This window comes from Zingiber officinale, chromosome 2B (genome assembly GCF_018446385.1).
Source record: "Zingiber officinale cultivar Zhangliang chromosome 2B, Zo_v1.1, whole genome shotgun sequence".
NCBI classification, from domain to species: Eukaryota; Viridiplantae; Streptophyta; class Magnoliopsida; order Zingiberales; family Zingiberaceae; genus Zingiber; species Zingiber officinale.
This window is the reverse complement of record NC_055989.1, coordinates 1,151,423-1,169,239: the sequence shown is the minus strand read 5'-3', so window position 1 is coordinate 1,169,239 and position 17,817 is coordinate 1,151,423. Positions and strand designations below refer to the sequence as shown.

At 37.4% G+C, this 17,817-nt stretch overlaps 1 protein-coding gene across 3 annotated transcripts; it reads left to right on the top strand.

Moving 5' to 3' along the window:
- Positions 1 to 7,046: 7,046 nt before the first annotated feature.
- LOC122044974 (alpha,alpha-trehalose-phosphate synthase [UDP-forming] 1-like) lies at positions 7,047 to 17,497 on the top strand. Of its 3 annotated transcripts, none has more exons than XM_042605008.1 (18): positions 7,047 to 7,220; positions 7,728 to 8,183; positions 8,509 to 8,606; positions 8,799 to 9,187; positions 10,102 to 10,216; positions 10,393 to 10,494; positions 10,576 to 10,726; positions 11,309 to 11,397; positions 12,559 to 12,607; positions 13,376 to 13,476; positions 14,179 to 14,366; positions 14,807 to 14,924; positions 15,713 to 15,892; positions 15,960 to 16,082; positions 16,168 to 16,255; positions 16,346 to 16,476; positions 16,603 to 16,701; positions 16,853 to 17,497. In XM_042605008.1, the coding sequence occupies exons 2-18, from the start codon at positions 7,748 to 7,750 to the stop codon at positions 17,270 to 17,272; spliced, it is 2,877 nt and encodes a 958-aa protein (XP_042460942.1). In that variant the 5' UTR covers positions 7,047 to 7,220; positions 7,728 to 7,747; the 3' UTR covers positions 17,273 to 17,497. The 3 variants fall into 3 exon arrangements, with proteins under 3 accessions (XP_042460942.1, XP_042460944.1, XP_042460943.1); XM_042605010.1 differs by lacking the exon at positions 7,047 to 7,220 and adding an exon at positions 7,455 to 7,601; XM_042605009.1 differs by lacking the exon at positions 7,047 to 7,220 and having other exon boundaries at positions 7,469 to 8,183.
- Positions 17,498 to 17,817: the final 320 nt, after the last annotated feature.

The following is a 17,817-nucleotide window of genomic DNA, read 5'->3' as shown; positions in this document are numbered from 1 at the left end:
GATTTTTTTGTACTATTTTCCCTATAATTCTTCACTTTTATCTCAATACTCCATCATTATCATACAAACATGATATTAATATACATAAAAACATCTAAATTTTTAAAATAAAATTTGATTTAACCCCAAAAAATCTCACAAAACCCTATATTTAAGTCAACCCGGGTCAACCCGAACCTGATCCGACCCAACCCGAAAATTTTTAACTCTCCAACCCTCCAACCCGAACCCGAACCCGAACTCGAAAATGCCCAACCCGAACCTGATTTTTTTCGGGTCGACTCGGGTTGGGTCATCGGGTCGGGTTCATTTTTGACACCCCTAGTTTCAATAATACCTCTACCACCACATCATGTTTATTTTTCTATAAATATGACTTCGCTTGTTGAATAAATACATAGACAAAAGTTTTATCCATGAGTAATTATATGTGATATATGAATAAAAGACAAAACATTTAACCAACTTAAATCAAACCTTCATAATTTTGGATTTTTGTTTGACAAGCGTATACAAAAAAAAATGTGGAACCGCCACATCAGCGGCCCCCTAGAGCCGGTCCCACGGATATGGAGGGAGGCTACAAGAATTTAGATGATGAAGATGTGGCAGCTACATCCAAAGATGAGACAGGGGCTTCTTGAACTTTAACTGGATGCTCAATATTTTCATCTCATTTTCCCTTATGCATCTCTGTCTCATGCTCATCTTGGAAATTGATTTTTTTTTTTTTTAATTCTTTTGGCCACGAGCATTCCCTCAATCCCTTTTGTAAGTGGAGGTATGATTCTCTTTGTAGCACTCCTCTTTGACCTTGTTATTGGCTGATTAGCAGGTAATGCCTCTATTTCCTTGGCAAACAACTAACTTTGAAGATCTTTGATTTTTCTTGCATGTTCTGCTATAATTTTTTTCTTTTACAGCTATAATTCTATCATTTTCATTAATTATTTTGTCCTTGGCAACTATTGTAGTTTCTGAATCACTGCATAGATTTTAATTTCATCACTTAACTCACTAATTAATGCATCCATCTTTGCAATGAGCTAGTCCTTCCCCTCAACCACAAACGTCAAATGATTAATTTCGCCCTCCCTTGCTTGACAATTTATACAAGTCTCTTTCACTTGAATACATTCTACAATATATTTCTGAACTTCAGCTGCTTATTCAGGAAATTGCTTAGGAACTTATTCAGGATTTTCCTCAGAAACTGATTGTATAAACCCCTCAATAATTTGTTGATCTATATACTCTACAACATCTTCTAGGGAATCATTTGAGAGCAAATGTGCCTCTAGATCCGATGTGTTAGTGCAGATTGCACTAACAATATGATTTTAATGTATGATAAATAGGTTAAAGTTAGATGAGTTGTTTGTCTAACGCTTCTACCAAGTATGCAGGAGTTGACTGGTCTGAAGGACATGACACCAGGTTAAAATCTAACTAGGTTGGCAGACCCCGATAGTTGGTGGGAAATCCAGCTAGGTCCATGAAGCCCGATAGTTGGTGAGAAGTTCAGATAGGTTCGTGGGGCCCGATATTTGGCGGGAAGTCCGGTTGAGTCCGCGGGACCTGACAATCGACTGAAGTCCAATTAAGTCTACGGACCTGGCAATTGGCGGGAAGACTTGGTGGGTTAGAGGCAAGTCAAGTGACTGCAAGTGGTAAGTGAAGGTAAGCAATTGGAGGAGAGATCCAATGAGGATGCGTTCCCCGTTGAGGGAACTGTAGGCGTCGATCCAGCTTAGGCCCATTTTGAAAGCCTAACCTGAGATATTGACTAGATCTCGATTTCCAGGAGACAAGATCTAATTACTACTCATATGTTATTATGTTGTGCTAACTCTGTTTTGCAGGATGAATATATTTTTTTTGTTGCCTAGGACTAACTTTTTTTTACAGGGGAAAGCTGCTGAAGAAAAGGGGTCCAGGTGCCTAGACCAGGCTCACCCGATGCGGGCCACAGGCGCTCACCGGGCTCTTGGACTCGGTCTAGGTGCTCGGACCTGCAAACTCATCCACAAGCTAACGTGGAGAGCATCGATTGGCCGAGCAATATGGTCCAGGCGCTCGGAATGGACCTATATAAAAGCCTTCGACCCGGAGCTTCAGAAGAACAATTGCTATAACTTTCTATTCTGCTTGGTGTTCCAAAAAAGCTCCTGTGACACTGTGAAACTCCTCCGACAATCGACGATCAAAATCCTTTTCTTTTTATTGTCGGAACATTATGTTTATAGTTCTTATACTTGAAATCTGTAACCTTTTTGAACTATTAGTGAATTGTCTAACGAAAGTACTCAACGAGTGCGGGCTCTGGAGTAGGAGTTGTCGAAGGCTCCAAACTAAGTAAAAATAACCTGTTTTAGCATTGTTTCCTTTTGCTTCCATTCTCCGCTGCGCAACTTCGATTCGCTCTTGAATTTTCTGACGATCGCTATTCACCCCCCCCCCCCCTAGTGTCTTTCCCATCCTACACGATGGACTTAAATCAACAATTATTTTGACAGTGGATAATTCTGTAATCCTAGACTTTATTGTCTCTACAGAGGAGCCTGACCACTTCTATTTGCATATTCTTGGAAGGGCATGTTGTCTGTAAGAATCCATTATTCTGATATGTTTACACATCTACACCTGCAATACAATAAAAATGGTTAAATATAAAATTTTATGCATAAATTATATGAGTCTATCATTAAATTTAAGAACTTATAGCGAGGAGATGTGCGAACCCTTTGAGCATGGGAGCTTGATTTCCCTCAAGGCCCTCTGGCTTCGACCTTATGAAAGTATCACACCAATGACCTCATAGCCTTACAACAATTATACTTACCTAAATTAGCAAAATCATCTATACAATCTATTAGTAATTATATTGGTAATCTAGATATATTAGTAGTAGTAGTAAATAAAATACAAATAACATAATAAGATATTAAAAATTGGCAAAACAGAGTATCAGATTTAGCAGATGAAGGTTGTTTTCTGAGGTTGATCATCTTGTTCTCTACTCCTTCTGTGTACAAAGATATACCTTTTTTAAACCCTCTATTCCCTCAAAGTAAATTTTCAATTCAAAGACCTATAATCATTAAACACCATTGTAGCAGTTAGGAGACAAATCAAAACCCTAAAAATTCAAACCCTTAAACAAAATGAGAAGAATCAAAACTTTAAACCCTAACCCAATACTTACAATGGAAGCGAATATTTGGATGAGAAACAAGTTATCGTGGTGAGATTGATTGATGAAGACACCATGGGACACCAATCTACTATTAATGAAATTCTTTTGAAATATTTGTCACACAACAAGTTTAGGGGGTAAAACTTCGGCCGATGAGGGGTAAAAAGGTAATTACATAATATATTTTCACTTTCTCCGCCCGTGCATGGTAATAGATATTAAGATTAGAGGGATTTACAACTTATCTTGAAAAAACTTACCATCAAAAGGTTTGTGGAAAATGATGTTTGCCAAGTTTCTTGTAACCTATATAACAAAAAATTGGTAAGAAATGTGTGTTTGGAGTGTCAAAGTAGCTACAACAACGTGTAGCAGCTATTATGAGGTAACTGCTATAACGTAGAGTAGCTATTATAGGGTAGTTACTACATTGTGTAGCAGCTACTGTTGGATAGCTGGTATAAGGTGTTGCAGCAACTCGATTGAAAGCTGATACATGTTGTAGCAGTTACAACTTAAAATCATAAAAAATTAAAACCCTAAGCCCTAAATATAAATGTCTACTATCTACTCAGTATAGTATCATCTAAATAGCTACCTTGAAATTACCATCAAATAGTTTGTGAAAAATGATGTTTGGCAAGTTTTATGCAAATTTTATAAATAAAAAAATTGTAAGAAAAGGTTGTTTGGAGTGTCAAGGTAGCTGATACAATATTGTAGCAACTATTAATTCTTCTATAATATTGTAACAGCTATCATTCCAAGTAGTTCTACAACATTATAGCAGCTATCATTCCAAGTAGCTGCTACAATGTTGTAGTAGTTAACTGTCGAATTAGCTGCTAAGTGTTGTAACAACTGTCATTCCAAGTAGCTGCTACAACGTTGTAGCAGTTAACCATCGAATTAGCTATTATAACATTGTAGCATCTATCATTCCAAGTAGCCGCTACAACGTTGTAGCAGCTAACCGTCGAATTAGCAGCTACAACATTGTAGTAGCTAGCCGTCAAAGTAGCTACTACACGTTGTAGCAGTTACCTATCAAAGTAGCTAGGGGTGTCAAAAATGAACTTGACCCGACGACCCAACCCAAGTTGACCCGAAAAAAAATCAGGTTCGGGTTGAGCATTTTCGGGTTCGGGTCGGGTTCGAGTTGGAGGGTTGGAGAGTAAAAAAGTTTCGGGTTGGGTCGGGTCGGGTTCGGGTTGACCCGGGTTGACTTAAATATACGGTTTTGTGGATTTTTTTTAGGTTAAATCAAATTTTATTTTAAAAATTTAGATGTTTTTATGTATATTAATATTAAGTTTGTATGATAATGATGGAGTATTGAGATAAAAGTGAAGAATTATAGGGAAAATAGCCCAAAAAAGTCGTTTTGAATCGGATTTTCGGGTTATATGGGTCGGGTTCGGGTTGATCGGGTTGGTCGGGTTCGGGTTCGGGTTGAGGTGTTTTGGGTTGAACTCGGGTTCGGGTCGGGTTCGGGTTGGGTTAAAAAAAAAACTCAACTCGACCCAACCCGACCCGACCCACCCGAATTGACACCCCTAAATGTAGCTGCTACAACGTTGTAGTAGCTAGCTGTCGAAGTAGCTATTGTACGATTGTAGCAGTTAGCTGTTGAAGTAGCTACTATACAATTGCAGCAGTTTACATTCCAATTAGTTACTACAACGTTGTAGCATCTAGCCATCGAAGTAGTTGTCACACCGTTATAGCAGTTAACATTCCAAATAGTTGCTACAATGTTGTAGTAGCTATACGTTCAATAAAGAGAACATATGTGGGAAGTGGTTGCAGGCGTTGTAGCAGACGTCAGCCTTGTAGGTTGTAGCATAAATCCTTGTAATATAATATTAGGATCACAGTCGGGAATAACAAATTTAAATGAAACGAATTACCATTGGTTATAAAATATGAGAATTGATGATTAGGCAGTTTCCTGCAAATCATATAAGCAAAAGTTTGTAAGAAAGTAATTAGGGCTTGTACATTGTATGATATATCCTTATACAAGCTAAAAACTAGACAGTGGAGTTGAGAAAAGCTTACAATCGAGAATGGAGAAGGATGGTAAGCAGACCAGCGTAGGTATGTGTTCGGTGGTAGTTTCTCGAGCTTCCAGCAAGCTCGAGAACAAGCATGCGACTATAAGTTATCCAAGTAACTTACAGTGCCTTTGCCTTTGCTTGCCCTGTAGGAGCACGTTGCGAAGGAAGACGACGGCGAAGGAAGAGGCGAGAGCAAGAGAGACAGTGGCGAGAAAAATTTAGAATTTGAAAAATTTCTCTCGCCGGCGATTTGAATTAAAAGGTAGAAGGAGAGAGAATAAAAAGAATATTATTTTTTTAAGAAATTAGGTTGACAATATCACATCTACGCGTCACTCACGATCGCACAAGACGCGTCGCCTATATATATATATATATATATATTCCATTAATTCATGCATGCATGCATCAAAATTAGTGCCATGAATCCCATCTTTAATATTAATTGTTCCGTGATTGATTTTGATTAGAATTAAGCTTCGGATTGATATATAACGAGGTTAGGGCAAATGTCATCGTCTAGCTAGGGTTGGAATTTCTTTTTCATGTCCCATCTCTCAACTTTGTAGGAGCTAGCTAGGGTTTATAAGATGCATGCATGGGAAGGGCAGATGCACACAAATATGTTCATGAGGAATATGAATCATGCTATCTCTTTCAATTATTCCAACGCCAATTTGAATATGTTTCTAAGAATATTAATGAGTGCTTTAATTTGGAATATGGAGAGTGATCGACAGCCTTGAATTGCTTTGCGGTGTGCTTTTGTTCGGGAGAAAAAGGAAGACACTACTCTGCCACATTTATTTATCATTGAATTTTATTCGCGCTTTTACCTCCATGTGTTTTTAGAATCAACTAGTTAGTTAGCTAGCTAGCTAGCTACGAGCTCGATCGGTTGGAACACATTTATATATTTTTTTCTTCTTGATCTAAGTACATGCATGATCCATTTGGTCAAATTATGTCTCAAATCAGTTGATTGATCTAAGAACGTTAGGTTGGTGAACCATCATACTGAGAGTACTTCTCGATTTAGTCTAGTACCCAACAAAATATGATTTTCTTCTCAATAAGTGGCGTGTGTATGATAATGAGTAGTTAAATTCATAAATGTATATATAAAATCCCATAATTAAACCTAATTAAAAGGTTGCAAATATTCACAAAGTGTGAGTCAGAGTTATATAGATAGAGAGATGTGTTTACTTGCATAGAAAATAAGATAAAAATTAAATCAAATTGCATATCTTTCTAATTTTTTTTTTTTGAAAGGAAGATAAAGAAATAGAGGAAAGAAGTTAATTCTAATTTGTCTATTCTATGATTTCATTCTATTCCTACTTAAATAGGGCAAAAAAAAAAACAACGTGATAAAAAATTTAATATATATATATATATAAAAGAGAAAAAGAGAGAGATTGAGAATCATGGCAAAAGGCGGATTCGATCGTCTCCGTACCTTCGTTAATTTGTCTTAAAATTAACACGGAGAAAGTAAATTATAAATGATTATTAATCCACCGACTGAACCCACGGTCATTGTAAGGGAAGTAAATTGCAGCACCAGAGTTAACATAGGATGGGCCGGGTGGGATACAAAGATAGAGAATTTATTCTCCTGTTACCACTGAATTTCGACCCGACGTCATTGCAGTAATTTCCGTCCCATATCATCTCGGATGATCCACGGGGTCAAAAAAGATTGAGAAACATGGAGGCACAACTCGTGTCAGGCAGGACACGAGCGACTCGTTTGCATGCGCTCCACAGCGCTGCCGCACTATAAAAAGGTGTCAGAGATCGCAGGTAGCAGCATCGCAAACTTCCTCCTTTCCCGTGTCCCTCGATCGCTTCGCTTCCCTTTTCTTCTCGTCTCTTATCGCACAAGGGCGAGGCCGGGTCGGAGCAGCAGGCGGCGACAGGAAGGAAGGAGAAAGGCAAAGGCGGGGAGAAGAGAAGCGGTACTGGAGTCTCTCTCAATTCTCTTTGTGTAATATATCTTTGTTTTCGTTCCCCTCGTCGATCGTGGCTTAGGGCTGGCTCGTGGGTTTCGATCTCGGTGAATGACCATTGGTTTGTGTGATCTTGATTGCCAAATCAGTGTGTGGTCGAATTGAGGAGGTGAGGTTGGAGGGGGTGGGTTTCACGGGGACCACCGCGCTCCGCACCGCCACTCTTGACTTGACCCAATCTCGTTTAGTCTCGCTTTCTTTCTCGCCTTCTTGTTCACAATCGCATGGCCTGGAGTCCCTGGACTAGGAATAGTACGAGACGGTACGGAGGAGGAAAAATGAGAGCTTGCGGTGAGTGAGGAGGTAATCTGCAACTGGCCGGAGTCTGGGGTAAGGGGATCACTCAAAGGCGGCATTTTGCTTAACCTGCCGCTGATGTGGAACGCCGGGATTCACCTGTCTCCGGTGGATTTGTTTTCTCGCCGGCTAATGGGCCTTACCGCTGTTCCGATGCAGGGCGGCCTCAATCTGCTTGTATGAAGCCGGTCTCGGAGCAATCGCCCGAGGAGCAGCATAACAACATGCAAGGGGGAAAGTATGGCGGCGGCCGTAACCCTACCACGCGGGTCGAGCGGCTGCTCCGCGACAGAGAACTCAGGAAGATCAACAGGGCATTCCTTCAGGACGAGGCAGGAAGCAGCGGCGACGGCGGTGAGGAGGCGGAGTCTCCCGAGCATCCCATGGAGTACGGAACTGGGAAGGATATCGGCGTCGAGCTCGATGAGGAGATAACAGATGGTCCCTCTACTCCGGTGACCATGATGGGAGCGAGAAGCAGGAGAAACAAGGGAAAGCCCATGAAACAGCGGTTGCTTGTCGTCGCGAATAGGCTGCCCGTGTCTGCAGTCCGGAAGGGGGAGGATTCGTGGTCTTTGGAGATCAGTGCCGGCGGGCTCGTCAGCGCGCTACTCGGTATACAACTGCCTATATGCTCTCTGATTCCAAATGCTTTATAGGACATAATAAGTTCTGTATTTCGATCTCCTGTTTGCTGCTCCTTCAGCTTAAGAACATTTCTTTAACCTCTATAGTAATATGCTAGCGTGAACGTATCTGTCTTATAAAATTTCCTTCCATACTTAGTTTGACTAGTAATGCTGGTGTTCCTTAGTTTATCTTCTTGCTCATGCATTCAAAGAAGAACCATGATTAACATGGCTGTTATATGCACTATTTCATATACAATACATGTTCAGCAGGATTGTAAGGCCTCTATTTACTAGCTTCTTTAATGTAGGTGTAAAGGATGTCGATGCCAGGTGGATTGGCTGGGCTGGCGTCAATGTGCCCGATGAAGTTGGCCAGAGGGCACTTACAAAGGCATTGGCTGAAAAGGTAATGTCTATCCCTCATAATGTGTTCCCATTTGTCATTTTCGGAATTCATCTTTAACCATCTGCATAAGTTTGCATTAAATCGGATTGTCAGGGAGGATGCTAATATTTTTCTTTTGGGAATATGGAATGTCTCTTTTTGTTGATGAAGGGTTATGTATCTCAACTATAACAAGTTGTTTGTCTCAAGCAGAGATGTATTCCGGTTTTCCTTGATGAAGAAATTGTACATCTGTATTACAATGGCTACTGCAACAACATGCTCTGGCCTCTTTTTCATTATATTGGGCTTCCACAAGAAGATCGATTGGCGACCACCCGCAGCTTCCAATCTCAGTTTGATGCATATAAGCGTGCGAACCAGATGTTTGCTGACGTCGTGAATAAGCATTACCAAGAAGGCGATGTGGTCTGGTGTCATGATTACCATCTAATGTTTCTTCCTAAATGTCTCAAGGAGCACAATAGCAACATGAAAGTTGGTTGGTTTCTTCACACACCTTTCCCTTCTTCAGAAATCCACAGGACCCTGCCATCTCGATCTGATTTACTAAGATCAGTTCTTGCTGCTGATCTTGTCGGGTAAACTAATTTTTCTGTTTATTATTTGGAGAGACTTGTGGAATATAACATAGGTTGCCACCTGCATGCATGTTGTTTCCAAGACTGACAATCATGTCATATGATATTTTGAGACATTAAGCATGTATCCTCCTTTATTTTGTTTGTTTTATTGTGTTAGGATGTCTAGTTGTATATTCTTTCATGGTCAGTTTGCAATTAACTTTAACATTGCAATTAAGCAGAATATGGAAATTTTGATAAGGTTTTAAAAGCTTATGTGTGCAGGATGCAAACAGGTCACCACGGTGCATACACAATTATAAAAGTATAATTGTTAAAACCTTAATCTTGATAGAATACTTAAAAGATGATTCATTCTCATCATGTAATGATTTAAAAAATAAAATTTCTAACATTTACAGATGGAAATACTTGTAACTTATAAGTCATCATTTGTCATTATCTTTATCATACCATGGTAGTCTCAACTATCCCTTGTAAAACTGAAAAAAAAAAACTCTTTTTTGTATCATATCTTTGCATAACTATTGCTGTTATACAGCAGCTTAGTAAGGGTTTTGTTTACTCATTTTTATATTATTAATGTTTGGATTAGATTACATATAAACTAGATTGGCTGTCTTCTCATCTGGTATTTTCCTAAATATATTAAGCTTGCTCTAGTCATAGAGGTAAGTTGAAGACTAAAGAAACACAATGTCAGCATACGAGGGCATATACGATGTAATGAAGCACTGCATATGTAAATGCAGAATCAAGTTCAGCCATATTTTTGTTCATGAAACAACAATTTCAGTTTCTAGATCCTAAAACTTTGCAGTCTTATTTTTCTACTATCGAAATGACTATTGTTGTAACTTGATGAGCCTATCTTCATTGCAGTGATCTGATCATTTAAATGTTTACTGTAGGTTTCACACATATGATTATGCGAGACATTTTGTTAGTGCCTGCACTCGCATTCTTGGACTTGAGGGTACACCTGAAGGGGTGGAAGACCAAGGAAGGCTGACTAGGGTGGCTGCAGTACGATCTACTTGCTCATTCCTAATATCATCTCATCATCAGTTTTTTACAATATTCATTATCTATTTATGTTTTCCTGGTTATTTATCTATTATGTATTTTTAAGAAAAGGAGAACATCAATTCATTAAAGTTGATGTTGATTTTTCTTACCTTATTTTTTTTGTTTGTCTTTAGTTTCCTATTGGAATAGATGCTGATCGATTTAAACGAGCACTTGAGCTTCCTGCTGTCAAAGAGCACATTCATGAGTTGAGGAATAGATTTAAAGGTCGGAAGGTAGGTAGCAAACCCTCTCCATTAATGTAATTTTGAAATATTGCAGTTGCTTCATTTTATTAATTAATAATTTGATGATAGGTAATGCTGGGTGTAGATCGTCTGGATATGATTAAAGGGATTCCCCAAAAGATTTTAGCTTTTGAGAAGTTCCTAGAAGAAAATCCAATATGGCGTGGCAAAGTAGTCTTGCTCCAAATAGCTGTTCCGACAAGAACTGATGTTCCTGAATGTATGTATCCTTTTAAGGACTATATTTTACTTTGCTCTAGGTTTCAGTTTTGGCATCTGCGTAAAATCACAGTTGGATAGTACTACAATCTCAATTTTATCAAAGTTTGGACACACTATGGAAGGTTATGTTGATCATACAAATCAATATGACCTGTGCTAGAAGGCCATCTGATGGCAGTAAACTCTTCATTTACCTCCTTTACCTCACCTTACACCTCTATTGAATATTGATCATCATACACTTGGATCCACACGGTTGTTTGATCCTCATACATTTTTACATTCTTAGCATAATTTGCTGGCATTCAATTTAGCATCAAATTGTGTTTGTATTTCGGTGATTTGTGAAGTTGCCTGAGTCAATCATAGTATTGGCTGTGAAACTGATTTTGTATCCATCTAAAATGGTAAGTGTTAAAGGAGGGATATTGTCCACATGTAACTATAACTTGATCTTTTCTTTCACCAGTTGCTAATGATGATAAAAAATTATCGTAAGCATTAATTAGAAGCAAACATGCTTTGTTGATTTATAAATCAAATTAATTGAATTCTAATTTTACTCCCTTTTCTTTCACAGATCAAAAGCTTACTAGCCAGGTTCATGAAATTGTGGGTCGTATAAATGGTCGATTTGGAACGCTTACAGCTGTTCCAATCCATCATCTGGTTTGTCTCAATTTACTGTCATTGTAGTTTTCACCATCTCGTTTTTGTCCACATATAGCTTTACTCTGGCACAACTCCTTTAAAAGCATAAACCGTTAACACTTACATTATGCTAAAATATTTGTTACTGTTGTTTTCTGCTGTGGCTGATAGCTGTTAATAAGATTTCACCTGATGTTAAATTGCTTAATGATAAAACCAGTTGAGGAAAAAGAACTGTAAAATTAATTAGTTGAATGACATGATAAGGCATGTGTCGGGTATTGAAGTGGAAGATTGTTAATTGGAATAACAATGTAGCCTCAATTATACAGTGTGATTTTCAAAGATAAATCACTTTCAAGTTAACATTTATGTGACATTCAAATTCTATTCTCATGTCTAAAAACCTTTGATTATGTAACTGTTTGTTGGTTAGAATAGAATAATAAGATAAGAAATTCCTATTCTATTATTTATGCTCAACTTCGTTTAGAAGCTTATCCTGCAGACATAGAATGCTGTTTCCTGTTTTATGGAAGATAGATGTATCCTGTAAGCTTAGATAGTGCCATCACATTATTTTTAGATTGTTATTCTCATGTCCTGCATATGATTTGTTCCTGTTAATAGTTGGGTGTCAGGCTTAGTAAACTGAATAGCCTAATCATGACAGACAATATTTAATTTTTGAAATGAAAGGATACTTGGCATCTATTGGAGTTAATGTAGATTACTAAAGAAAACGAGATTATGCCTTAACAACCACTCTATAAGTATAGTCAGAAAAAAAAGAACTACTAGATCGAAATATTTTTATTAATTCTCCTACATATCTACACTTATCAACTAACTTAATAGTTGGAACTTGTAAATTTCTGAATTAAACATAAAGAGTTTTGCAAATGCTTTGAGTTTTATTTATCTAAAATTTCTAGATCCGCTTGTGGTGCAAACTGTGGAGAGATGTTGTCACAATAAGTAATTTGGGTTGACCTTTTTCTCTAGTTTATGAATGTAAAAAGTGCAAATTGTAGCATCTTGCACAATTCTTGATCTTACATGAGTGATGTTCCTTTATATGCATATTAAGCATTTTTTCTTTTAAATTGTATTCATTGTTATTTGCTTTTTGTGTTGAAAAAAATATCAGGTCTTCTAATGAATGCTATCTCCTTGCAGGATCGGTCCCTTGACTTTCATGCATTATGTGCTCTCTATGCGGTTACTGGTGATTGTTTTTTTACCATGAAATCTGTTCTTTTTATACTTGAAAGCATGTTATTTTTTTCTCATTAATTATGAAATATGGATAAAAATATCAGGTTGACGCTAATAAAACATGTTAAGTTGTCCATAGTGCTGACATAAGTTCACATTCATTTTAAAACTGCTAACCATGCATTTTTGTAAGAACAGATAAAATAAACCATTTACTTCATATTAAATGAATTAATTATGTCTAGCTAATTGTCTGGCTTTGAACCATAGTGTAGTGTAGCTGTGCATAAAATTAAGTAGAAGCGTATTAACTTTATAATTGCCTTGGTTTAGTTCCTTTTGCTATCCACCATGATGCATTTAGTTAAAGTTGTTTTTGCTATCTATTTGGGTTGGACGCATGAATTTTCTTCCTACATTGAGCTTCACATGAGGCCATGTAGTTGTAATACATACGTCATTTGGATGATGTAGTTTTCTTTACTCTTCCTTTATCCTTCATTTTTTCCTCGGACCTTTAACTCTAACTATTGAATGTATCCTTTAACTCTAATTAACTCAACTATTGAATGTATTAGTTATCTTTAAGCAATTTAACTTGTTTTGTTTCTACATTGCTAAACCAATTATAGATAGGGAAAAAAGTTTGGAAGTACTATTGGTGTTTAATAATATCAACCAAACTTATTGACCTTAATATTTTTTTTTGCTTTCCTGGTTTTCATTCAGATGTATTTGACTTTTTTTCTCTTTTTTGCTTTTCTTTTTCTCACTTTAGATGTGGCTTTAGTGACGTCATTGCGAGATGGAATGAATCTTGTAAGCTATGAGTTTGTAGCATGCCAAGGGCAAACCAAAGGAGTTCTCATTTTAAGTGAAGTAATTTCTTATCTTACCTACTTAAAAAAGTGAATGTATGATATTCTGTATGGCAGCTTCCATTTTAATATATACAAGTTTTCAGCCAATAGAATTACTGTTTTGTGTATCTCTTACATATGTTTTTATTTTTTCTAGTTCCCACATTTACTACAACTACATTCACATTTTATTAACTATGCATCATCTTGGTAACAAAATAAGACACAAGGAGAGCTCGGCATTGGAATTAAATTGCGAATACACTCCTAGAAGATATTTTGCAGGAAGTGTTGCATTTAATTATTAATCTTTCTGTTTAGTAGTCTCTTCCACAACTGATGCCGTGTATAATTTAATCAACATCTTGAAGATCGTTGGAAAAAACATTTTTGGGTTTTAGACAGAACTCGGTTATAGAATACTTGACTTAATTCCATTAATAAGACTATTAAGCAACGAAATGGTAGAATGGATTTATTTGGAGTTCTCTTTCAGCTAACTCTTTTAAATTTTAAATTTCCAAGTCTAAACTACAAAGTACTAAGACAATCAGGAGCGCAGCTCATTCATAAATTGTTATCATTGTCAATCTTTGTATATTTGCAACTTCTTTTCTTTTGTGAAATGCAAAGATGTCCTGCTTCATAATATACAATTTTTCCTTGCATTCCATGTGTATGATAAATATGATTAACTCATCCTTCTTGTTCTCTTATCTAGTTTGCAGGAGCAGCACAATCCCTTGGAGCTGGTGCTCTTTTAGTTAACCCATGGAACATCACAGAGGTTGCTACTTCTATTGAATATGCATTGAACATGACTCCTGACGAGAGGGAGAAGCGGCACAGGCATAACTATGCACATGTGACTACACACACTGCTCAAGATTGGGCAGAAACGTTTGTGAGGTGCAGTTCCGCTTAACTTAAATTGTTACCACTTGTTGTGTTGAAATAAAGATGTCACATAATCTAGTAGTTTAAGTACAAAAAAATTATTTTTGTTGTTGAAGTAAATCTAAGAGCCTTCCATTTCCATGAATATATGCCATGACAGAGAAAAAGAACAAAAAGATTGTTGTATGCACAGGTATATAATAGATCCTTATCATGAATTCCTTGATTTGGTAACATGATGTTCTAGCAGATATTGGTATGATTTAAATGACATCTTTTCTCGTGACTTAGCGTGAACAAACTCTCTGAAGATTCAAGCTTTAATTGGTAATGAGTTTAAACATTGATGTGTGTACTTCAATGCAATGTTAGAAATGCTGTCAGCTTAGATGCATACTTCATTGTTTGTCTACACTTTAGGTTATTTTGACCACTTCCTTTTTATGATATAGTGAACTCAATGATACTGTTGTTGAAGCTCAGCTTAGAACAAGACAAATTCCTCCTATGCTTCCTATGAGTACTGCTGTGGACCGGTATTTGCAATCCATGAATCGATTGGTTATCTTGGTATTCTTCTTCTTCCATGTGGAGCTTTGTTCCTGAATCCATAATGCGCTTGTAAACTCTTTTTCTGTTGTTTCTGAATGTCAACATTGATTTTTCATGAATTGCATTCTCTGCGCTTGTTATATTCTGAAATATTCTGCTTATGAAAGTGTGTCCATTATGCGCTAATGATGTTTGCATATGCTGAAGTATTATTAAATATTCCCAAGAACTTAAAAAATTATGAACTTTCTCATTTCTAATGTCAAGATATGTTCCAAAAGCATTTGAGGTTTTGATGCGTTTCCAACGTAATTGTCATTAAACAATGAACAATTAGCTATCTATTCATGATGATGGTCGTAGTCATGATTACTTTTTTACAAAATAATGGATGTTATCTCTAAGTAAGTTGTCATTGTCTAACTTTTTTGAAATTTATTCACAATTGTCTTTATTTCAGTACCTACTAAAATGTTAGCAGCTCACTTTTTCTGTTGTTCACCTTTGGTAAGCATGATAAGTGAGAAATCTAATTTCTCAACATCCCCAGATTTTGTTACATTTCAATATTTCTTAGAAGAAATCCATTTTTTTTATGGGTACTTGCTTTTCTCTGTATAGGATATTCCAACGTGGATCGTAATAAGAAAGATTATTTGTCATGTTTAACTATTAATCAATTTTCCATTCACAATTTGTATGCCAACCATGATTAGTTTTAATTAATGGTTTTATTTGTTTCTGCTCCTTCAATGTCTTCCCAAACATCATTCAAACGGTTTCTTTGTATGATTTTGCAAACATAGGGTTTCAATTCAACATTAACTGAATCAATTGAGTCGACCGGAAGGAGAGGGGGTGATCAGATCAAAGAAATGGAGCTCAAGTTGCATCCAGAGTTGAAAGCGTCACTAACAGCAATGTGTAACGATGCACAAACTACAGTAGTTGTCCTCAGTGGAAGTGACAGAATCGTTTTAGATGATGTAAGGGAACTAAATGCGTCTTAATTTCAATTTGTTAATCTCGTAGATAACAAACCTTTCCTCTCAGAACTTCGGAGAGTATAATATGTGGCTTGCGGCAGAAAATGGTATGTTTCTGCGACAAACAGGTGGAGACTGGATGACAACAATGCCAGAGCACCTTAATATGGACTGGGTAGACAGCGTAAAGGTACTCATACTGATAAGGTTTTTGTTTTTTCTTCTTCTTCTCATCTTCGATGTTAAATGGATGATATCTGTCTGAAATTTTACAGCATGTCTTCGAGTATTTCACTGAGAGAACACCTAGGTCTCATTTTGAGCATCGTGAGACGTCTCTTGTTTGGAACTATAAATACGCAGGTTGTTACTCAGCATAACTTCTTGCGAAAACAAAATGTAGAATTCTTGTCATTTCATTAGTTTTATTTTGCTTCCTAAATGTTTATCCAGATGTTGAATTTGGAAGGCTTCAAGCACGAGATATGTTGCAGCACTTGTGGACGGGTCCTATTTCAAATGCAGCAGTCGATGTTGTCCAAGGTAGCCGATCGGTGGAGGTTCGCTCTGTTGGTGTTACGAAGGTATTTATGCTATGAACTGTTTGTTTTCCTCTGCAAGTAAATCCGTACACCCATTTCCTTACATTCTGTAATACTTATCAGTGGAATGTCAAAGTTTAATTGTTCTCTGGGTGCGCACTTATGTAGGGTGCCGCAATTGATCGGATATTGGGAGAAATAGTTCATAGCAAAAGCATGGTTACACCAATCGACTATGTTTTGTGCGTCGGGCATTTCCTTGGGAAGGTAAGCATTTCTTGAGTTCTTAATATTGCAAGAACTAGTTCGACATTGGATTTGTCAAAAACTGTCGGGCTCAAAGATGACGACGACAATATTATTTCTATTGGTTCATGCACATTTAAACTCTATAACATTTAGAAAGATAATGTTGCAGGACGAGGATCTCTATACTTTCTTCGAGCCAGAACTTCCGTCTGAACCTGCAAATTCCTTGAGAATGAAAATATCTGAAGCCAGCAAACCAGCCCCCGACAAAAAACCCGCCGGAAGATCATCGAGTATCAGGAACAACTCCAGGGGATCACATGTAAAATCTCAAAGGACTCCCGTAGGATCAGAAAAGAAGATGTCTGCAAACCACAACATCCCTGCTGGCTGGCGATCTCCTCAAGAGGCAATGTCATGGCGCGAGGGGTCTTCGGTGCTCGATCTCAAAGGCGACAACTACTTCTCTTGCGCTGTCGGGAGGAAGTGTTCGAACGCAAGGTATTTGCTCAACTCATCGGACGAAGTGGTGGCATTCCTCAAGAAGCTGGCTGAGGCAGCTTGTGTAGGTGTTTGCAAGGAATGCTGATACCCTTTAGGCGATAGATTTCAGCTGATCAGTTTAGCTATCGGAGTGTGTATACCGTTATCGACCGATGCAATTCACGCGCAAAGTCATCCTTGTGAGGGAGCAAAGCATTTGTATATGATATTTATTCGTATAATTGCGTATCGTGGAGAGATAGAATAATGGGCATTTCATGCTCTTGAGGGAATGTAACTACCATGGAATAACATCAATCTGCCCTTCAAATTTGATCCCTCTCAACTTTTTTCTTTGTCCCAAAGTCTTTTGGAATTAGCTCGTTTACTTTTTATTTATTTATTAGGAGTGGATAAGGTTATCCATGGTGAGCAAGCACATCAAGCAAAGAAGGAAACCCATGAAAGACTCTACGTCTCTTGCTTCCGTTGTTGGATTTTTGTTCCTTCACCCAATGAATTGATTGGAGAATCCCCACAAGGTCTTCCTTTGGAGTTAGTATATGATTTGTTGACATTGATTACTGATGTGTGAAGCTTTTGTTAAACTCTTCTTGATGTTAAAGATAATGCGAGAATGATTGATTGATT